At 36.4% G+C, this 23,498-nt stretch overlaps 1 protein-coding gene across 1 annotated transcript in view; it reads left to right on the forward strand.

The window, feature by feature from the left end:
* The window catches only part of PRKAA2 (protein kinase AMP-activated catalytic subunit alpha 2), a 66,610-nt gene that overhangs the window by 27,451 nt on the left and 15,661 nt on the right, over nt 1-23,498 (forward strand). The window contains exons 2-6 of the mRNA XM_033225035.1: nt 1,520-1,661; nt 16,439-16,532; nt 17,412-17,556; nt 18,789-18,876; nt 21,051-21,275. Coding sequence (XP_033080926.1) covers nt 1,520-1,661; nt 16,439-16,532; nt 17,412-17,556; nt 18,789-18,876; nt 21,051-21,275 — 694 coding nt within the window. The remainder of the gene's footprint in view (nt 1-1,519; nt 1,662-16,438; nt 16,533-17,411; nt 17,557-18,788; nt 18,877-21,050; nt 21,276-23,498) is intronic.

Raw genomic sequence — 23,498 nt, forward strand, 5'->3', positions numbered from 1 at the left:
TTAGGGATGGGGATAAGGGAGGAAAAGAAGGCAATAAATGTAATTACTGTAACTACTCTTTTGAGAAATTTTGATGAGACAAGTTGGAAACTAGAGGAAGATACAGGATCAATGGAAAAGTTCTGGAGGGTACATGATTTGGATAGGCTTAAGAGAAATAGCTATTAGAAAAGAAAAAAGGTTGAATATGAAGAGAGTGTAGAAAAGATGGGTTCAAGGCCACATTTGATGAGACTGACTTTGAATAGGAGGAGGGATGTGGATAGAAGTAAGCCTTTAAGAGAGGAAATTGGGGTTCACCTGTAATTCCTGCACTTTGGGAGGATCACTTGAGCCCAGGAGTTCAAGACCAGCCTCAGCAGCATAGTAAGACCCCATCTCTACACAGACTTAAAGAAAAACCAGCTGGGGATGCTGGCACATTCTCATAGTCCTAGCTACTAGGGAAGCTGAGGCAGAAGGATCACTTAAGCCCAGGAGGTTGAGGCTGCAGTGAGCTATGTTCACACCACTGCATTTCAGCCTGGATAGCAAAACATTACCCTGTCTCAAAATAATAAAAAGGGAAAGTCACTCCAAATGACTTCATGTTCTCTAAAGAAATAAAAAGGATGTTTGTCACTGAAAGGGGGGTTAGATACATGTTTTGAGGAGAATGGTGAAAGTTTAGAATAGAATTGAGGAAAGTGGGAGAGGTAGCTGACAAATTTGTTCCCTGACTGAGGGATTTTTCACCTGAATGGTATTTGAATGGGTTATATGAAAAAGCAGAAGGACTATATTTAACATAGAATATATTGATTTAGCATCTCTGTGTACAAAGCACTGTGCACATATACTTCCTGGGAGATTCAGATGAGCACTGGTCATCTTGTCCAAGGCGAGTATGAGCGAATAGCTCAGGTCATGTGATTTGTCACAAATGCAAATGTTTATAATAGATTAAAAATGGTAAATGGCACATGAGTTTTATAAACATACTATAACAGTTTGAAAGAGATAGAGATACCATCAAATAGGGGGAAAATAAGAGGACTTTATGTAAAAGGCACAAAAAAGGGCCATGTGTGAATTTTCTGTTGAAATACTAATTATTCTGAATTTTTGATTTATTACACTATTTATTCTTCTATAATACAATGACTGGCATTAAACAGAAGAAGAGAAACAAAGAGATTAATGAAACAGTGAGTTCTCTCCTGTCCAAACACTGTTCTAAAGTTGATTATATTTTTAGTAAGAATATAGAATTCAGTAATCATTTTCACAAACATTCCACAAATATGAGCATCTCTATTAGATGCAAAAGATACAGAGATGACTAAGATACAATTTCTGTCCTCAAAGAGTGCATACTCTAATAGAAGAAATAAAAGTAAAAGGAACTGTAGTTTTGTACGACAAGTGATATAAAGATGGTATATATGAGTAGAGAAGTTTAGGGCACAATGGAAGGAAGCATGAATAAATGATTATGTTGACATAACAGCACATTTTTTTTCCTTTTTCTTTCCTTTAGTTGGAGAACATCAATTAACAGGCCATAAAGTGGCAGTTAAAATCTTAAATAGACAGAAGATTCGCAGTTTAGATGTTGTTGGAAAAATAAAACGAGAAATTCAAAATCTAAAACTCTTTCGTCATCCTCATATTATCAAACTGTAAGTATTTTTGTATCTGATAATGCCAAAGAGACACCTGTCTTAAAATGTTTTTTAGGAATTTTATAATGATTGTTTATTGTTAACCTTTTACAAAGATGTTTTTTCGTGTTCCCATTCAGCAAGTGTTAATTCATTTAACCTTTATGAGTCCTTTTTTTGCACACTCTTGGTTAGAATGAACAGACATTGTTTCTAAATTGGTACTCTTCTCAAGTGATGAATGAAGCCTTAGAAGTTGATTCTTATCCAACTTTAAATGTCATTCAGGGTTTTGACATTTCTAGATTCATTTTTATAATTTTTATCTAGTCAATTTTCACTAACATATCAGGGTATTTTTTTCTTTGGAAAGTTGGAAAGTATATGTCAAAGATTATTTCACATAGTATGTTACTCATAGAACTGAAAGTAGTACTATAATCGTAAAGCTTTTAGGAAGGCAAATGTGTTTTTTCCCCCTTGGAATAAATTACAAACTTAAAAGTCAGGTAAATATAGAGATAAATAAGATAATTAATTGAAAGATAAATAAATAAATATTTTAAAATTGACTAGACCCTAGAAAATATAAATATTAATTGTGCAATACTGTTTCTTTCAATCATTTAAAGTTGCAGTTTAATATTTGTTGAGAAAATGTAACGTGCTAGACGCTAACAACTGTCTCATTTATCTTTAAGCTTGGATACAGTTTTATAAGATAAGTATTGCTCTTACTTATTGAGTACCTGGTAGTGGTCCGGAACTGTACCAAGCATTTTTTTTTTTTTGTCACGGTTCTGCTGAATGTATGGAGCATTTTACATCTTTAATTTAATGTTATCTTCGTGATCAGTGTCTAAAGTAGGCTTACTTTATAGACAAGGAAACTGCATTATCTAAGAAGTAATAGCAGCTTATCCAAGGCCACACACCTAGTAAGTCACAGAGCTGGTAGTCGATGTCAAACCTGATTCCAAATGCCATGCTGTTAATGTTCCAGCACTCCAGTTTTTCTTAAAACTGAGAGTTATATAAATTCCTTTCAAAGAAAAAAGAAATTTATGGATCCCCGATTTTGACTTATTTTTAACATACCATTACTTAAGAAACAAAGCCCTACATATAAACTTTATATGTATATAGTTTGAATGCAACTATGAAACCAAAAGAAATTCACAGTTTAAATACAAAAAAAACCACACTGGAATCAATGGAATTCAAAGCAGTACCAGTACTATAATGTGACAAATAATAGTGTTTTATAACAACCAAATCATTGTTAGAGAGTTTAATAGTGGAAACAGTAGGAGGAGATCAAATACTAAATTTATATCGTGAGTCAAATAAGATTGGTACAGAGAAAGCGTGTTCACACAAATATACTATTAAAAAAGCAGTATTAGGCTGGGCACGGTGGCTCACGCCTGTAATCCCAGCACTTTAGGAGGCCGAGACGGGCAGATCACAAGGTCAGGAGATCGAGGCTGTCCTGGCTAACACAGTGAAACCTTGTCTCTACTAAAAATACAAAAAAATTAGCTGGGCGTGGTGGCGGGTGCCTGTAGTTCCTGCTACTTGGGATGCTGAGGCAGGAGAATGGCGTGAACCTGGGAGGCGGAGCTTGCAGTGAGGCGAGATCGCACCACTGCACTCTAACCTGGGCAACTGAGCAAGACTCCGTCTCAAAAATAAATAAATAAAACAGTATTAATATCTCTGAGATGTTATTTGCTAGTTCATTAAAATCAGACATTATATTTAGGCTGACCTTTGTCAGTGAACAATCTTTGAATGTCAGCATTAATGGGAACAACTTGATAACGCTGTGGAGTTATGTTGTTTACTTGATGACAAGAGTAGCATGTAAGTATGGTAAGCAGAATAATACCCGCACCCCCCACCCATGTCTATTTCCTAATTCCCAGATTTTGTGAATATGTTAGGTTGCATGGCAAAGGGTAACATTGCTAAGCAGCTGACCTTAAACTAGGGAGATGATCCTGGATCATGTAGGTGGGCTCAATATTAACACAGTGGTTCTTAAAAGTAGAGGAGAAGAGTAGAAGAAAAGAGTCAGAGAAAAAGGTCTGAACTTGGAAACAACATCAGAATGATAAAATGTGAGACGCACTCAACTAGCCGTTGCTGCCTTTGAAGATGGAGAAAAGGGAGCATGAGTCAATGAATGCAGGCAGTCTCTACAAGCTGGGAAATGCAAAGAAATTCTGCCCCAGAGCCTTCAGAAGGCAACACAGCTGTGCTGACACCTTGATTTTAGCCCACTGAGACGTGTCAAGATTTTAAGATAAAGAACTGTAAGATAATACATTTGTGTTGTTTAAAGCCACTGAGTTTGAAGTATGGCAGCAATGGGAAACTAATACAGCATCATTCTTGAAATCCTTAAATAAATGGCTGGTCCAGTTATTGTTGAGGTTTGGAACATTCCTTTAGTCTTTACTGCTGTACTTAGTGAACTATGGCTATTTGGTATTTTTAATGAACGGACCCATGCAGTGCATCTTACGGGCAGCATGAGTATGCCACTGACTGTTCAGAGCAGGCTTTTATGGGATTGGTGTGGATGTCCGGTGATGACTCAGTTCTCACATCACTGTTATGAAATCTTCATTCTTAGAGTAAGCTTCGATGTCATATGATCTTCACTTGAAGTTCACTTAGTCATAAACATAAACAAAAAAAAAATGAGGTCCGTGAAATTGCATGGCAGTACTTGATTATAAGGTTATCATCCAGGACCTATGTATTAGATGGTCCAGAGTATGTATATCGAGGTTTTTAAAGATTATCATAAGAATTAAAATTCCACCCATGATCTTGGTGACTCACCTCTCCTATCCTTTGTTTCTTTAACTTGAAAATGAGACACCTCATTTGAGGATTAAATGTGTTGGCACTGGTATAATCCCTAGTATTTGGTGAGCGTTGGCCCAGAGCAGGAATTAGCTATTTACAAACTAATTCCAGTCCTCTTTCATTATTCCAAATGGTTTTCACTTAACTGAAATAGTTCATCTCTGACTTCAACTCCATATTATTAATGACTTTGTTCTAGTTACTGGGTAACATCTAAGCTAAATCTCTTTGTCTTCCCCACTGAGTGTCCACTTCCTATGAGAAGAGAAAGCTGAAATGGCCAGACTAAAAGTGTCATATGCTAGAAAGAAAGTGGAGAAGGGAAAGATCTTTCCATATTTGCCTTATACCTTGACCTCATCACTTTTACAATGCCAACCCTGAAAGACTTTGAGGAAATTTTACCCATTTGGGTATGAGTCCTACTATCTCTACAGTTCCTAAAAGCACAAATCAGATTTTATCGATAAGCAGTTGCAGTTGTCATGAGGATTCTAAGGCTTCTTTTCCTTTTTTTTTTTTTTTAAACAGAGTCTAGCTCTGTTGCCCAGGCTGGAGTGCAGTGGTGCAATCTTGGCTCACTGCAACCTTCCTCTCCCAGATTCAAATGATTCTCATGCCTCAGCCTTCCAAGTAGCTGAGATTACAGGCATGTGCCACCACACCCTGCTAATTTTGTATTTTTTGTAGAGACAGGCTCTCCGCCATTTTGCCAGGCTGGTCTCGACCTTCTAAGCTCAAAACCGTCAGCCTGCCTCAGCCTCCCAAAGTGCTGAGATTACAGGCTTGAGCCACTGCACCCAGGCCCAAAGATTTATTTGTGATGTCATATTTATCAGTGTTTTCTTGCCTCCATTTCTTTATTTACTTTCAATCATTTTATTTTTGTTTGGCTGTCTCATTCTGATATAGGATTATTTAATTATTTGCTATTTTCTGAAGGAATTATAGAAGATTGTCAGAGTTGGTCAGAAAGTAATTCGTAGAGGTGAATTTGCAGTTTAAAACTTTTGGCTTCCAGCCTTGAGATTAATTCATTCAGCTACATTGCCTCTTTAATTGTAGGTCTGATCTTAAAACAAAACAAAACAAAAAAAACCCCACTCATGTATTTTTGCTACCATACAAGCTTATTGACATAGTCTCTAACAGTGTTAGTGATTTAAACAGAGAGAGCAACCTTATCCTTTCAGTGGTTTTCTTTTGTGTAGCCTTGGACTAACAGGAATAGTTTCCTTATTGCAAAAATGGAACTCTGGAATTAGCAAGAAAGTTTGGGCACTGAATGCCAAGAATGAAGGATATTTATTGCCTGATTTCTTTATTAACCCAAATTGAAAAAAAATTACAAATGAATAACCTAAGACCCGCTGGTAGAAAATTAAAAGGAGCAAACAGGATTTAAAGAAAAATCCAAACTTTCCCATGAAGTAGAATTTGTTGAATTGATTCTTTCCTTGTTTTTCTTTCCTCCATAGTTCTTAATGCAACTTGATTTTACTTGGTCCAAAGATGAATGCTTGCTAGTCTGGTAGAGATGATTTGATTGTGTCTGTCTAATTCTTTTTTGTTTGTTTGTTTGCTTGTTTGTTTTTTTGAGACGGCGTCTGGCTCTGTCGCCCAGGCTGGCATGCAATGGCGCAATCTTAGCTCACTGTAACCTCCACCTCCTGTGTTCAAGTGATTCTCCTGCCTCAGCCTCCTGAGTAGCTGGGACCACAGGCAACCGCCACCATGCCCAGCTAATTTTTGTATTTTTAGTAGAGACAGGGTTTTACCATGTTGGCCAGGATGGCCTCGATCTCTTGTCTTCGTGATCTGCCCACCTCGGCCTCCTAAAGTGCTGGGATTACAGGTGTGAGCCAGCGCACCGGGCCTGTCTAATTCTTTTTAGTCTATCTTATTTAACGTATGGCCAGCTTTTTAACATCATTAACTGCCAGCACCACCTTGAAATGTCTCTAGGTTTCCATGACACCTCAGGCTTCTGTTTTCTTTTTTTCATTCTTGTTTTTTCTGAAAACTTTCTTTTATGGGCCCCTCTTTATCTTCCTGGCTGTTAAGTATTGATGCAGTCAAGTACACCGAGCTACTGCAATTTTCTTAGTGAACCCTCTTTTGATGATTTCATCTACTACCATGGTGCCGTTTGCCATCTCTATGCTGAAGACTTCCAAATCTTAATGATTTCTGGCCCTTTTATTTCTCTGGATTTCTGAGCACATTTATCAAATTGTTTATCAGATGTTCACATTCTGAAGTCACAGAGTCACCTGAAGCTAAACGTTTCTCTCTCTTCCAACTTACTCCTCTGTATTTTTGGGGGTGGGAGAGTGGAGGGGAAGTAAATGAAAATACCATTCATGCAGTTTCCTAAGCCCCAAACTTGGGCAAAATCTTTAATTTCTTCTTTTCCCTCATTTCTTACATACAATAAATCATTAAGGTCTGTACTTTTTTTTCCTAAGTGTCCTCTGAATTTATCCATTTTTCTTTGATCTGTCAAGTTACCATCTTGCTTCTTGTACTTCAGCTGTTTCCTCTGCTTGGAATACTTTATCCACATCTCTCTTTCCCTAGGCTGCCAATTCCGACTTGTCCTTTAAGTGCAATTACATTTGACCCTTGAACAGTAAGGGTTTGAACCACATTGGTCTACTTATGCTTGGATTTTATGCCACCTCTGCTGCCCTGAGACAGCAAGACCAACCCCTCCCCTTCCTCTTCCTCCTCAGTCTACTCAATATGAAGATGATGAGGATAAAGGCCTTGATGGTGATCCATTTCCACTTAATGAGTAGTCAGTATATTTTCTCTTCCTTATGATTTTCCTAATAACATTTTCTTGTCTCTAGCTTACTTTATTGTAAGAATACAGTATATAATACATTTAGCATGTGAAATGTGTGTTAATTATTTATGCTATCTGTAAGACTTCTGCTCAACAGTAGGCTATTAGTATTTAAGTTTAGGGGGAGTCAAAAGTTAAACATGAATTTTCGAGTGCACAGGGGTTGACACCCTAACGCCCACATTGTCTAAGGATCAACTGTACCCCTGAAAACCTACTTTACTCAGTAAGACTAGGTTAGGCTCTAACTCCTCTTTGCTCCCAAAGCACTCAATGTTCACCTTTTCCAAAGCCCTTAAATTGTGTTGTAATTGCACATTTTCTTATTGGTATTTCCCACAAGACTGAAGTACTTAGGAGCAGGAATTATGGCTTCTTTTTTTTTTTTTTAAATTCAAATTTTTATTGAGCACCTACTACGGGATGGGTGCTGTTCTAGGCATAGGGGATATAATCATGAAAAACAACGTCTCTTTCTTGTGTTTTTATGTTCTGGACAGTAAGTAAACAAATTAACAAGATCATTTTAGGCAAAGATAAGTGCTATGAGAATGAAACATGATGCCATCACAGAGTGTGACTAGGAAAGAAGAAGGGCTGATTTAGGTTAGGTGTGAGGAAGCCTCACTAAGAAGATAGGTTTGACCTAAGACCTAACGGATGATAAAGATCTGGACATTTGAAAATCTGGGGACAGAGTGTTTTCAAAGGAAGGGGAAGAGCAACATCAAAGAGGTGAAACAAACTTCAAGTGTTGTAGGCAAAGGAAGATTATGTAATCTCAGGAGTGGAGTGAGGAGAAGAGAAGTAGTTCAGGAATTTTAAGAGTAGATGGGGACCAGATAACAACGGGATTTGAAGGCCTTGCTAAGAGATTTGATTGTGTTCTAAATGGGAACTTTTGGAGAGTTGGAGAAGTAACATGATATGAGTATAGTATAGAATGGGTATGGTGGCAGAAGTAGAAGCAGACAGACCAGTTGGGAAGCTATTGCTGTAGTCTACCTGGGAGATTATGGTGGCTTTAACCAAAGCGATAATCTAGATTTGTGTTGGCTAATACAGTAGCTGCTGGCCATATGTGGCTGTGTAAATTTAAATTAATTAAAATAAAAAATTTAGTTGTCTGGTCACACTAGCCACATTTCAAGTACTTAATAGCCGCATGTGTTTAGTGACCACTGTGTTGGACAGACCAGATAAAAAACATTTCTATCATTGTAGGAAGTTGTGTTCAACAGCCCTGGTCTAGATGGCGAGAAACTGATGGATTTGATATGTATTTTGGAGGGAGAACTAATGAATTACTGATGGGTTAGATAAGGAGGAGAAATAAAGGATTTTTTTTTTTTTTTTTTTTTGGCTTAAGCAACTGGGATTTTGGGTTTTGGCTTGAGCAACTAGGTAGTGATAGCGGTGTCATTTTTTGAGATGGGGAGAATGGAAAAGAAACATTAGAGAGAGGTGAACATTAAGGATACTGTTTTGGCCATGTTAAGCTAAGAATCCATTAGACATGTAAATGGAGATATCGTATATCATCTTTATCTCTCCAGCAACTAGCACAGTAGTAGGTATTCAATAATTACTTGTAGCTCCGTAAAGAGGTGACATTTGAACAAGGTCCTGATGGCTCTAGGAGTCCAAGCAAGAACAAAAGAATGAAAGCATAAGGAATATGGTGTATTGGGAACAAACAGTCTGGTGCACAGAGTATATATAGGGAAGTGGAAAAATAAGGCCAGAAAGGCAGGTTGTTGGTTGATCCATTCATTCAACAAAAGACACCATTTAGGCACTAGGGATACAGCAGCAGACAAAAAGGCAACAACAACAAAATCCTTGTTATTATGGAGATTGTATTAGTGTGTGGTGGAAGGGTGGTGGGGAAAGACAATAAATCTCACATTTTATGTCATATGTTAGACAGTGAAGAGGTGAGGGGATATGCCATGTAGATATCTGGAGGGGGAATGTTACACATAGAAGGAAGAGCAAATACAAAGGAAAGTAGAAATTCCTGCAGGCCAGAGATCAAGGGAACAGAATGATCTAGGAGGATTAGAATAACACGAGGTCAGAGACATAAAGCCAAGTTGTGCAGGGCATTATAGGTCATTGTAAGGATTTTGGCTTTTACTCTTGTGTAAGGTGGGAATCCATTGGAAGGCTTTGATTAGAGGTGTGATGTGATCTGACTTACGTTTAGACTATAGGTGAGCAAGAGTTGAAGCAGGGAAACCAATTAGGAATCAATTGCAGTAATCTATGTAAAAGATGATGTTGGCTTGGAATAGAGCATAGCGTAGAAGTGTTGAGAATTAACCTTGTTTTGTATGTACTTTCAAGGTAGAGTCAACAGCATTTGCTAACAGATAAAATGTGAGTTCTGAGAGGAAAGAAGTTAAGGATGACTCCAAGGCATCTGGCCTCGGCAAAAAAACAAGGATGGAGTTGCCAGTAACTGAAGTGGAGAAGATTGTAGGAGGAACAGGTTTGAGGTGGGATGTTAGGGGGGTGGTTTCAACAATTTAATTTTGGTTTTATGACGTTGAAATGCTTATTAGGCATCCAAATAGAGATGTAAGTAGGCTGTTGAATAAGTGAATCTAGAGTTCAGGGGAGAGGTGTAAGCTAGAGAGATAAATTTGGAAGCCATCAGCAGACAGACTGTATTTAAGATATTTAAAGCTCTAAGACTGGATGAAATCGCCAAGGTTGTGAGTATGGATAAACAAGAAGTCCAAAGACTGAGCTCTAGAACACTATGACGCTAACATGTCTGTTAAAATGTCTGAAAAATGAGGAGAAACCAATAAAAGAGAATGAAAATGGTCAGTGAGGTGGGAGGAAAATTAGGGGAATCGGGTATCTTGAAGCCACGAGAAGAAAGTGTTTCAGGAAAGATCACCGACTGTCCCTTTTACTGGTGAATATTGAGGTAAGATTAGAACTGAGAATTGACTGTTAGATTTGGCAACGTGGAGGTTGCTGTTGTCTTTGAAAAGAACCAATTTATTGGAATGATGAGGACAAAAACCTCATGTAAAGGGTTTAAGAGGGCCTATGAGATAAAAAAAAGGGGAGATAGTAACTATAGGAAGGAGAGGAGAGACATAGGAGTGGTAACCAGAAGAGAATGTGGAGTCTAATCAAGGTTAGCTTTTTAAAATGGGAGATATTATAGAATGTTGGTATGCCAAAAGGAGTGATTCAGTCAAGAGGAAGGAATGGATACAGAAGAAAGAGGGGCTAATTATAGAAGCCACATCCCTTGGTAGGTGTGGGAGACAATCCAGTGCATAATCGGAGGAGTTAGTGTTCGAAAGTATATGACCATGGAGTGGTTGGCTATGTGTGGCGGAAGAAAAGATAATTAGAAATGAGGCATTCAAAGAACTTAAAGGCTGTATGTTAAGATATTTAAAGCCTTACGACTGGATGCAATTACTAAAGATATGAGTACAGATAAACAAGAAGTCCAAGGACTGAACTCTAGAGCACCATAATGTTAACATGTCTGTTTACATCACAGATTATCTATAAGATATGACTTACACCTAAAACAGTGACTGTGGTAGCAATGGGGAAGAAGACATTAATTCAGAATGAGAAGGAGTTAGTGAGAAGATTGATTGATGACTATAATGTGAAAAGGTATTTGGAGGCATTATCTGATGGCCTGCACTTCAAAGACGATGAGATTTTTGAGGGAGGAAGTTTTGGGTAAGAATTTCTTTTAAATCAGAGTTCATTCATTACTAGACTATGCAAATTTGCCAGCATTTAAAATTTCATTAAATTAATGTGAATTAATGCATCTAGGCTCTGATCAACAGTGCCTTCCACTGTATCAGAAAAAGAGACACATTATGTGCCTTTGGCTAGAGGTACACTACACTATCTAGTCTTTCAAATGAAAAAAAAATTGCAAAAATGAGACTGAAATCTGATCACATCTCTAGATTTAAGAGTGGGTTAGAAATTGTGCATTATGCTGCTATAAAGGATGGAACAACAACATTGATACTGTGGAATCCTCTTTAGCATAGACTAAGTGGTTTCTTCAACAAAAGAATGTAAGAAAAACAAACAACAGAGTTGGAGGAGCAACCTATAAATTAGAAGAGATGTAAGAGACGAATCAACCAATTATAATATATTGATTGCGTTTGTATAATTAAATCTTCTGATTGGATATTTGATGACATAATTTTTGATATTTATGCATGATAACAATATTGCATATTATGCATACACACATATATTTTTAAGTTATCCTTTAGAGATATGTACAGATTTATTTACAGAGGAAGTGAAAGCCAAATTCAATGTGAAATGATGCTTGAAAACATATACTTTTACAAAGTTAATAACCAAGACATTAATTACCTTAGACTCTAGAATGTTATAGAAAATTTGACTTATTCTATATGTCCGTACATAAATAAGAAAAGCACTATCAACTCAATAAACAGGGGCAAAAGACACAGCATTTTCTACGAAGAAATGTATATGGTATTTTGCAAGTGTTGAAGAATATATAAATCCACCAGTTTTCTAAAGATTTTAACACTGCCAAACTTTCTTTGGAAAACAGTTGGCATTATCTTTTCAATTGGAACGTGCACAATAACTGTGACTCAGCAGTTATACTCATCAGTATATATCAAGGAGAAAATCTTGCCATATAGAAGAATGTTCGTATTAGTCCATTTTTACATTACTATAAAGGAATACTGAAGGATGGGTAATTTGTAGAGAAAAGAGGTTTAATTGGCCCACAGTTCTGCAGGCTGTACAGGAAACATGGTGCTGGCTTTTACTTCTAGTAAGGGTCTCAGGATGCTTACAATCATGATAGAAGGCAACTGGGAGCCAGGTTGTCACGTGGTGAGAGGGGGAGCAAGAGAGGAAGGAGGGAGAGCTAGGCTCCTTTAAACAAGCAGCTCTCTCAGGAGCTGAGCAAGAATTCACTTATTACTGAGGCAATGGTGCTAAACCATTCATGAGGGATGGATCTATCCTCATGACACAATCACCTCCCACCAGTCCCCATGCCCAACATTGGGAATCACATTTCAACATGAGATTTGGAGGGGATGAACATACAAACCATATTAATGTTCACAGCAGCAAATAATAGCAACATTGTAGAGACAACTTAAATACTCTTTAGTGTAGAGTAGATGAATAAACACAATAGGATATTATAACAATGGTCAAATCAAATAACTATAGCAAGCACAACAATAGGGATGAATCTCAATAAAATAACTACTGGAATATCACATAGAGCGTGATACCTGGTTTTTAAAGCAAAGAACAGTTTAACATATATATGAATTTGAATTATTCATATATATGAAATATGTATATGTAGAGAGAGGGGATACACACATGCATATGTACATATATAAACTGAATAAAAGAGGTGGGAAGGAAAGGATTAACAGGGGTTTCAGGATGACAGCTACATTGGGTGAGAAGCAGTGGGATGGGGAAGGCAGATCCCTGTATGAATTAGATGGAAGCTGTTGTCAAGGTCTTGGCCTTTTGTCTGAGTGATGGGTTTGTAGGTATTACATTATTAAAAATAGTAATTAAATAAAAGATCATTCATGGACTACTGAAGACAAGTGTCATGAACCAAGCATGATTGATACATTTCTATGTAACTGAGTTCTAACTAAAGAAAAATCTTATGTGTATGTAGCTACGTAAATAATATTCTAAAATCTCAATAGATTTGATCACCAAAAAGGTGTACTCATAAATGTTGATTTTTGGCTAACTTTGGAAAGATTTCTATTTTTTTATTTTTGTATACTATTTTATGTGGCTATTGCCTAAAAGTGAATATAACTTGGTCAACTAGAAAATGCTTAGGATTTTTCTGGATAATTAATTTTTTTTTCTTTTTTTGCCAATCCGAAAAATTTTTAAAGTACATTAGTTTACTTCTCTGCTGTACTAAGAAAATAATACTGATAGGTATAAGTGATTCATGATTGAATTTTTTATAATGCTTCAATGTACTTGTATTTTAGAGAGCACAAGAGATTTGACTTACTCAGGCCAGGCTTAGAACGTAATCCTGGAATTTGCCTTTTCCACTAAATCCTTAATGTAAAACTGTCTTTTTAGGACTTCTTCCTTCTGAAATTTGTTTCCCTTTGTCCCTACTCCATTCTGGTTAGGGGTGGGGGACGATGGGAAATTTGATTGGTTGAAGTTTTGCTGTAATTTTGCTATGACTTTTCAGTTTCAGATTACTCTGGTTTTGGCTCCAAGCACTCACATTATTTAAAAGTGCTAATTTATACATTTACATAAATACCTACTTTGTTATAGGCACTTTACTAAATACATATTCATTAATCAAATTATTGTAATAATAAAAACATATAATTACAAACTGAGGTGCGTGTTCTGAAGCTCAGGAGAACGCATCTGTGAGTGCAAAAAGGTACCTCACCTGGACTTAGGAAGTGACTTTTAAGCTGAGATCTAAAGGATGATTAGGGCTTAGGTCGTAGTATAGGATTCAGGTCAGTGAAAACAGCTTATACAAAGGAGCTGTAGCAGGAGGAGGTGCAGCATGACTAACACTGAAAAATGTAGTGTGACTCGGTGTTGTGACTCAAAGGTGAGACCAAACAACAGAGATGGCAAGGGCCTGATTTATTCAGGACCTAAGGGCAATGGGAAACCTCTGAAGATTCTAAATTGAGAGGCTACTGGAGATCATATTTGTGTTTGAAGAGAATATTTAATGTCTGTCTTAACTGTAAGCTCCACGAGTAGAGGCACCAACTTTTAGTCTCACCGAGTACAAGTAGGTACTCAATAAATGTTGTGTCACCATTTAGTAGCTTAATGTCTGGCAGACAGTAAGTGCTTAGTAATGTTATGGTTTTCATTGCTCTAGACTGGCCTTTAGTGTAAGACAGTGGCTGCTAAGGATTTAGAGGTTTCGTGAAATAATTCATTCCAAGAATATTTGTTGAATACCTGTGATATACTCAGAAATTGCAGCTAAATTTATTTATTAGAATGTCATCACTTCTTTTCTTTTGTGCCCCATCTAGGATGTACAGAGCACAAAAGTGACTGAGAATTGTTACTAAATCAGACCAGCCTACAGTGAGGTGCTACAGCAGATGCACTTGCCCTACGCTATTCACTTTGGTGCTTATAAAGATAGCTTTTATGAAACTATTTCTTCTAGAGTTCTCAGTGTAATTACGTTTCCAAAGTTTATTTGAAATCGTCTCAATTCTTCTTCAGTCATATTCATTTATTTTATATAAATTAGGATACCTTTCCATGTTTCTTCCCAAAGACTAATGGTTGCCATTAAAAATATTTCTTCTGGCCAAGTGCAGTGGCTCATGCCTGTAATCCCAGCACTTTGGGAGGCCAAGGCGGGCAGATCACTTGAAGTCAGGAATTCGAGACCAGCCTGGCCAACATGGTGAAACCCCATCTCTACTAAAAATATAAAAATTAGCTGGGCATAGTGGTGCATGCCTGTATTCCCAGCTACTCAGGAGGTTGAGGCAGGAGAATTGCCTGAACCCAGGAGGTGGAGGTTGCAGTGAGCTGAGAACATGGCCACTGCACTCCAGCCTGGGTGGCAGAGTGAGACTCTGTCTCAAACAAAATAAAAATAAATAAATAACTAATTTTAAAGTCTCCAAAACTTGGTTTGGTAAAATTGTGTATAGGGGTGTAAGTTGTAGTTTTTGGGAAAAAATTTTTGTTTATCAAATAAAGCTAATTTTTTTTTCTTAGTTTTTAATGTGCCCAGCTTTGGATGCCTAGAAACACAGACACACAGACACACACACAGACACACACACACACACACACACACACACAGTTAGTTAATTTTTCATGATGGGAATTGTTTAACATTTACAAAAGTAAAGCGGTGAGATGACCTCATGTATGTCTTATTCAGCTTCAACAATAGTCAATTCATTGTTTTATCTGTTCCCCCCCATTTCCCCTGTGCCAGATTATTTTGAAGCAAATCTCGACATTATCTTTTTAATCTGTAAACTCTTCAGTATTTACTCTAGAAAATACTTTTTAAATTCTAAATAACATAAACATAGTATAATTATCACATCTTAATTAAAATAATTAACAACATTATCCACCACTAATCAGCATGTAGACTTTCCTGATTGTTTCACAAATGCTTTTTTAAGTTGGTTTATTTGAATCAGAATCAAAATAAGTCTATTCAGCATAATTGATCAATATGTCTCCTGAGTTACTTTTAACATATAGTTTATCCTTTGCCTTTTTTTCTTGCATTTTGTTTGTTGAAGAAATGGTCATTTTTCACTTTCTGGATTTTGCTGAATGTATCTCTGTGGTATCATATTATGTGTCCAGGAAAAAATATATATGTTTTACAGAAATGAGGTCTTGCTATGTTGCCCAGGCTGGTAAAATACTGACTTTAGAAGATATGTTCCACTTAATTGCCAACATAATGCCTATGCTTTTCAAAATCGATTCCATAAAATCATGTTGAAGATCAGTTATTTTCTTTTCTTAGCACTTTCATGTATGTTCTGTTTTAGTTTGTTTTACTGTCAATTCCCCATAACATTGTCCTGAGCTCAGGTGATTCTCCCACCTTGGCCTTCCAAAGTGCTGAGATTATAGGCATGAGCCACAATGTCTGGTCCAAATATATTTTCTATTTATCTTTAAATATGTGATACCTCATCTCCTTTGACTGTAAACAAGTTTTTGTTTATATGGAAAAAAATCAATGCTTAACTTAGTTGTTGAAGAGGGAAAGATTTCAAAAATTATATAAACATGAAAAGGAGAATGTGAAACAATGGCCATCAGCCTCAAGAAATAGAATAATTTTGTAATGGTCCATGTTTATTGCTCTGTGATTATTTTGATAACATATAATTTGTTGCCTAAAGTATTATAAAACATTGAAATAGAAAATTGTAGCAAGAGTAGATATACCAGGTTGATTTTGGTTAAAGTAACATATTTTGTTAACTTTTTTTTATTAACAAAAAAGATACCAGGTGATCAGCACTCCAACAGATTTTTTTATGGTAATGGAATATGTGTCTGGAGGTGAATTATTTGACTACATCTGTAAGCATGGACGGGTGAGTAACATACTGTCTGGAACACTAAACCTCTAAACTAATAAAAAGGAAAGTATTGGGAAATAGCACAATGCAAAGATTTCTTCAAGGTGGAAGTCGCTTTTGTAATAACGCTCAACTAAACATATAGAGTGTTAGACAAATTTTCTTTCTTAAAAAGCATACCTTTTGAAATACTGATTTTAGAAAACATGTTCCACTTAATTGCCAATACGATGCCTATGCTTTTCAAAATCTGTTCCGTAAAATCATGTTGAAGATCAGTTATTTCCTTGTCTTAGCACTTTCACGTATGTTCTGCTTTAGTTTGTTTTACCGTCAATTCCCCAAAACACTGTGCACATTTAATAATATTAATTGAAATTTTAATGTTAGTGCTTAGCAACAAAGAAAAACTTGTTTATTGACATGTTGAGCTTTGACAAGCTTTTGATTGGTTTGTTTTGTCTGATTTGTTGAGAATTCCAACACAATTCAAGCTTGCTTAATTATATGTAGCCTGATTATGAAATTAAAAATCTTGTTAAATAGATGTATCAGATATTATTATTATTTTTTTTGAGACAGACTCTTGCTCTGTTGCCCAGGCTGGAGTGCAGTGGCATTATCTCAGCTCACTGCAACCTCTGCCTCCTGGTACAAGCAATTCTCCTGTCTTACTCTCCCGAGTAGCTGGGACTACAGGCACACGCCACCATGCCCAGCTAATTTTTGTATTTTTAGTAGAGATGGGGTTTTACCATATTGGTCAGGCTGTTCTCGAACTCCTGACCTCAGGTGATCCACCTGCCTCAGTCTCCCAAAGTGCTGGGATTACAGGCGTGAGCCACCATGCCCAGCCCCAGATATTCTTAATGCAGTTTCTTTTATGCTTGATAGGTTGAAGAGATGGAAGCCAGGCGACTCTTTCAACAGATTCTGTCTGCTGTGGATTACTGTCATAGGCATATGGTTGTTCATCGAGACCTGAAACCAGAGAATGTCCTGTTGGACGCACACATGAATGCCAAGATAGCTGATTTTGGTATGTAACTCCAGGGTTGTTCAGAAATGTACTAGTTACCTTTTAAAGCAAAACAATTCATTGAAATAAGAACTTTCCATGTCAACCTTGTACATTCTGTACCATGGAAAGGGATTAGCTGAAATCTCCTCAGTAGCTTTTTCTATTCATTTAAATACACTTTAAAAATGCAGATACCTCCAGAGAAGTAAGATGGCTGTCATCAAGATAAATCCATTCAATCTGCATTTTTTCCTAAGGAAATGATGCATAACTGTTTTTTTGGTGTTTTTTTTTGAAGAGAGGGGAGGAGTCCCAAACTTCTTTGAAAATCTCATGAAAGTATGGGCACTTTCCTTGATGAATGCATATAAACCGAGGTACCTGAAAATTTGCTTGCAGTTGGAAAAAAGCCCTTCTGAATTGATCCACAAAGAGGTCCTTAGGGTAACATCTAATAACTTCATTAGAGAATAGTTTTTGTCAGAGGTAAAAGGCACATAAAATGTGATTTTTATACTCCAAGCACTTTCTGGGATAAACGTATGTGGAAAGGATGCTTTAATAGGGTATTTGAGAAAAAGACTAGGAAATGAGAGATTAAAGAGAGAGATAGAAAGGTACCAGCTATTGTTGCCTATTTGTGGTCTATACCTTGTCTTTAATCTAAAAACTAGGAAATTGCTTTCTCTATTTCTCTTCCTTGTCTAAATCGTGAAACTTATTTAGTACTATAGCTCAACTAGATTTTTGGTTCAATAGATTATATTTTCTATGTTGAATTAAATATTTCTAAATTAACTTTTGAAACATAATCTCTTTATGAGTTGGGGCCCATCTGGTTTCTAATTATAGACTTTAAAGAGGATTTTGCAAAAAAGTAGTAGTCTGTATTTTATTCTCTTGACTATGGAAAAGGTAAATAATATTTTGATGTTTTCATGTTTGGGAAAGTCAATATGCTTCAGAATAACCTCATTTGTGATGGGAATCAACATTTTTATTTAGAAAGGAAATTTAGTTTCACTCATACATGTGATGTGCTTTAGTTTTTTGTTACAGTGTAAGCACTCTGAGATGGTCTCTTTCCAGTTAAATGCTTTCCACTGCCTTTTTTTTTTCTTTTTTTTTTTAGCACTAAAAAAAACAATGAGGTATGCAGGATCAAGGACTTGAAATTTTGCTCATATTTATATGACTTTATCTACTTTTAAAAATATCTAGCACCAGGTAAACATTACTTTTATTTTTAGGATTATCTAATATGATGTCAGATGGTGAGTTTCTGAGAACTAGTTGCGGATCTCCAAATTATGCAGCACCTGAAGTCATCTCAGGCAGGTAATAATCAGTGAAGCATAAGCTTTTTGTAATCTTGAGGTCATTTTGATAACATTTAATTATAATATATTCTCTATGGAAGGTAAGATTTTAACATGGTAGAAATGGATTGTTCATTTATTTTTCCATTGTTAAAGGGATAATGGTTATATTAAAAAATGTTAAACATTTCATTTAGATGTCATTATATACTTACGAAGTTTTCCCCATTAGAAAAATAATTGAAGTGGATCCTGATTTAACATATCTTTCATTTTACAAAAGTGCAGATAAGAGAGTAACAATTTGCTAAATTTAAGCTAGTGTCATTATTTATTTATTAGATATAGTTCTTTAATAATACCTTGCATATTTTCCGATGTATATAGAGCATTGTTTTATATTTTGTCTTTGGAAGAATGAGATTTTGGGGGACAATATTGTTTCATGAAATTAAACTACAAGTAGAGATTGTGTAGTTACTCATGTAAGTTATTCATTGGTACATTATAAAAATATTTATACAGATTGCAATGGTAAATTCAAGTCTTTCTACAGTGATCAACGTGTGATTTTGAAAGTTAACTGAATCCTATGAGAGAAAATATGGTAAAAGTATTATTGCAAATAGCAGATACAGGATTATCTTAGTCCATGTGGGCTGCTATAAGAAAGATACAATAAAGTCGATGGCTTATAAACAACAGAAACTTATTTCTCACAGTTCTGAAGTCTGGGAAGTCCAAGATCAGGGTGCCAGCAGGTTTGGTATCTGGTGAGGATCTGCTTCCTAATAGACTACCGATGTTCACTGTAACTTCACATGGAGGAAGGGACGAGGAATCTCTCTGGGGTCGCTCTTATAAGGGCACTGATCCCATTCATGAGAACTCTGCACTAGTGACCTAATCATCCTCCTAAAGTCCCCACCTCCTAATACTATCTCCTTGGGGGTTAGAATTTCAACACATGAATTTTAGGAGGACATAAGCATTCAGTCTATTGCAAGGAGTTTGAAGAATACAGCAAATATTTCCACTGTGGCTGCTAGATTTATACGCACATGTGGCATTCATACCATTTCTTTTGGAAAACAATCACCATTTTTTATATAAACAGATTATATTCTTTTCATTAGAATAGTACAGATTTACTTTGCTACCACAGACCCAGGTTTGAGTATGGTAATATGCTATCATGGGAATTGTAATGCTGTCAAAATGTAAGAGAAAAAAGGAATAATACTATAAGCATAGGTTATCTGGATCAAAGCTAATTTTAGTCATATGAGCTAGGAGGTGATAAGAATGGAAGTGGTAAGTACTCAGGATAATGTGATACGGATACTGTCTACACAGTACTAATTAAGTACTTTAATGTTTTAAATCTCTCTCTCTCTCTCTATATATATGTATAGATACATACACACACACACACACACATACACACATATATATATATATATTTTTTTTGAGACAGAGTCTTCTTCTGTCACCTAAGCTAGAGTGCAGTGGCACAATCTCAACTCACTCTACCACCTCCTGGACTCAGGTGATCTCCCACCTCAGCCTTCTGAGTAGCTGGGACTGAGGTGTATACCACCATCCCTGGCTATTTTTTGTATTTTTAGTAGAAACAGCGTTTCACCATGTTGCCCAGGCTGGCCTCAAACTTGTAGCCTCAAGCAATACACCCACCTCAGCCTCTCGAAGTGCTAGGATGACAGGCGTGAGCTACCGTGACCGACCTTAAATATTCTTTAAAGGTGTGCCGGGGTAAAAATTCTATTATATGTGTATATTATGTGTATATTTTCTTTCTTGTAATAGTTCTTTGGGAAAAAGACTTAACCTGTACACTATAGTATTTTTTCAAGTTCATGGTCATCTACTTTGTTCCCCTCAAAAATCAACCACAGAAAGTATTATATTTTTTAATTAGTATGTTTCAGTTAAATGAATTAGTGACAAATAAAAATACCCTATTCACTGGCAGACTTGAATAGTAGTTGGCTAGCCCCCTTACTCTCTTTGGGGAACAAACATTGAATACTGGGGAGCGGCCGTGGACTTCATTAAAGACCTTGGAAATGAATATGTACTGAATGTAGACTACCTATATATAGAAGTAGGGTACATAGAGAGGGAAAAAGTGATACTTGCATTTCAGGTTTGTGTCGTCATCTTTTTTCGTAGATTGTACGCGGGTCCTGAAGTTGACATATGGAGCTGTGGTGTTATCTTGTATGCTCTTCTTTGTGGCACCCTCCCATTTGATGATGAGCATGTACCTACATTATTTAAGAAGATCCGAGGCGGTGTCTTTTATATCCCAGAATATCTCAATCGTTCTGTCGCCACTCTCCTGATGCATATGCTGCAGGTTGATCCACTAAAACGAGCAACTATCAAAGACATAAGGTGATTATTCTTTTTGTTTCTGTTCTGCATATTTTCTCATAAGAATAATAATAATGTTAATTGAATGATTCTCCCAAAGTCTCATTTCCTGCCCTCACCACCTCACCCCTAGTACCAGTGCTTCAGCCACATTGAACTTGTCCTTGTTTCTCAAACCTAACATAGATTTTATGCCTTCATGTCTTTGTTCATATTATTCACTTTGCCTTGATGCCTTTTCCGTTTTCTTTTTTTGACCTGCTAGACTTCCATTCATCCATTAAAGTTCATGCCACCCGTTTTGTGGATTTCCACAGGTGCTTCCGTTTCTGTTTTATCAACATTTTGTTAATGCTTTTATTATTTAATTCTCATCCAGTATTTAGTTATTTCTCAGTGTGTCTTTTTTCTCTCTTAAATTATGATACCAGGGTAGACAGTGTGTCTTATTCATCTTTGACTATAGAATGCTAAAAGGCCTGGAAAGATGGTATGCTTAGAAAGTGTCTGAAGAAATTTCAAATGGAGAAATAGGGTGAGATTTATGTATTTTACATATGATTAAAGACATAAAGCATGAAAAGTTTTGCTAAGTATTTTAATTCGATAGCTGCTAACTGGCTTACTGTGAAGGCTTTTGTGTCATGTGAGAAACTTTGGAAAGTGCCATTGCTGATGCGCCTATGAATATGACCTTTGTGTATCAGACACCTGTGTCTCATAGTAGCAAGATGATTCATTGCATTCTGCCTATGACTTATCAAGGCATGTTTCTTAGAGGTTTTTTGTTCTTACCTAAGATTTCATCCATGTTTGTTTACAAACATGTTCTTTTGACATCTTTCCAGAACTCTTCCCCTTTTCTTCATTAGCCAGCAAAGACTTTTTTTTTTTTGGCAGGGTCTCACTCTCACTGTAGCCTCAACCTCCCAGGCTGAGGTGATCCTCCCTCCTCAGCCTCCTGAGTAGCTGGGACTACAGGCACGAGCCACCACACTCAGCTAATTTTTATTTCTATTTTTTTGTATTTTTAGTAGAAACGGAGTTTTGCCATGTTCTTCAGGCTAGTCTTGAACTTCTGGGCTCAAGTGATCCACCCACCTTGCCTTCCCAAAATGCTGGGATTACAGGTGTGAGTCATTGCACCCAGTCCCAGAAAAGACTCTTTTGAGACCTCTGACCTTTGAAATATTTAAATGATGGCTGAGATAGCTGTTTATGTGACTGCTGCTGATTTCATGCAGGCAAGGACTGATGATTCTTTTTGCATTTATGTATCATTTTCTTTTCCCAGCCTTTCTTCAGTGTTCCAAACCCCATGCATAACAATGTAAAAGTGTAAATTAGCCACCAGATTTAATTATGAAAATGAACTTAGCAGGGAAAAAGCCCTTTGTCTTTATAGTTCTTTAGCATATATACTTCTGTTAATTGACTTTTTCTTAGAAAATCAGACATGCTGATATATTTGCAGCTGCTTGTGTCAGCATATACGTTTAGAATAATAATGGGCTGGGTGCAGTGGCTCATGCCTGTAATCCCAGCACTTTGCGAGGCTGAGATGGGAAGACTGCTTGAGCCCAGAAGGTCAAGACCAGCCTGGTCAACATAGTGAGAGCCCATCTATATTAAAAATTTTTTTTTATTAAAAAAAAGTGGTAATAATACTGATTTGTTGCTTTAAAACAGATGTTTGCATATTTATAGACTTCAGAAGAAAAATGTAAATATATTTACTGGGAAGAGTAATTTGTACATAGGTAGATGGCATGAAAGTATCATTCATCTCTGTACTTTAATATGATAACTTGAATCTATAGTTTTCATCTTTTTTTCCTTATATATATATTTACTTACTTATCTATATTCCGTTTTTTAATGTTTGGGAATTCTTTCCATTGTTTTAATTTTTTTTTTTTTTTTTAAGAGATGGGGTCTTGCTATGTTTACCAGGCTGGTCTTGAACTCCTGGCCTAAAGCGGTTTTCCCATCTCAGCCTCCCAAAGTGCTAGGATTACAGGCATGAGCCACCACACCTGGCCAATGTTTGGGAATTATTGATTTGATGAACTATAGTTCAATAGGGAAAAGAATTACTAATTATTGAAAAATTACACAATACCAAGCATTTTGCTTTATGGCTTGACTTACGTTATTGCATTAACTTTTCATAGATAGCTAGAAACCATTTTATAAACCATGAAACTGAAGCTCAGAAAGGTTATGTCATGATTTATGTATCTG

Source organism: Trachypithecus francoisi, unplaced genomic scaffold (assembly GCF_009764315.1).
Source record: "Trachypithecus francoisi isolate TF-2019V2 unplaced genomic scaffold, Tfra_2.0 Lachesis_group12, whole genome shotgun sequence".
NCBI lineage: Eukaryota > Metazoa > Chordata > Mammalia > Primates > Cercopithecidae > Trachypithecus > Trachypithecus francoisi.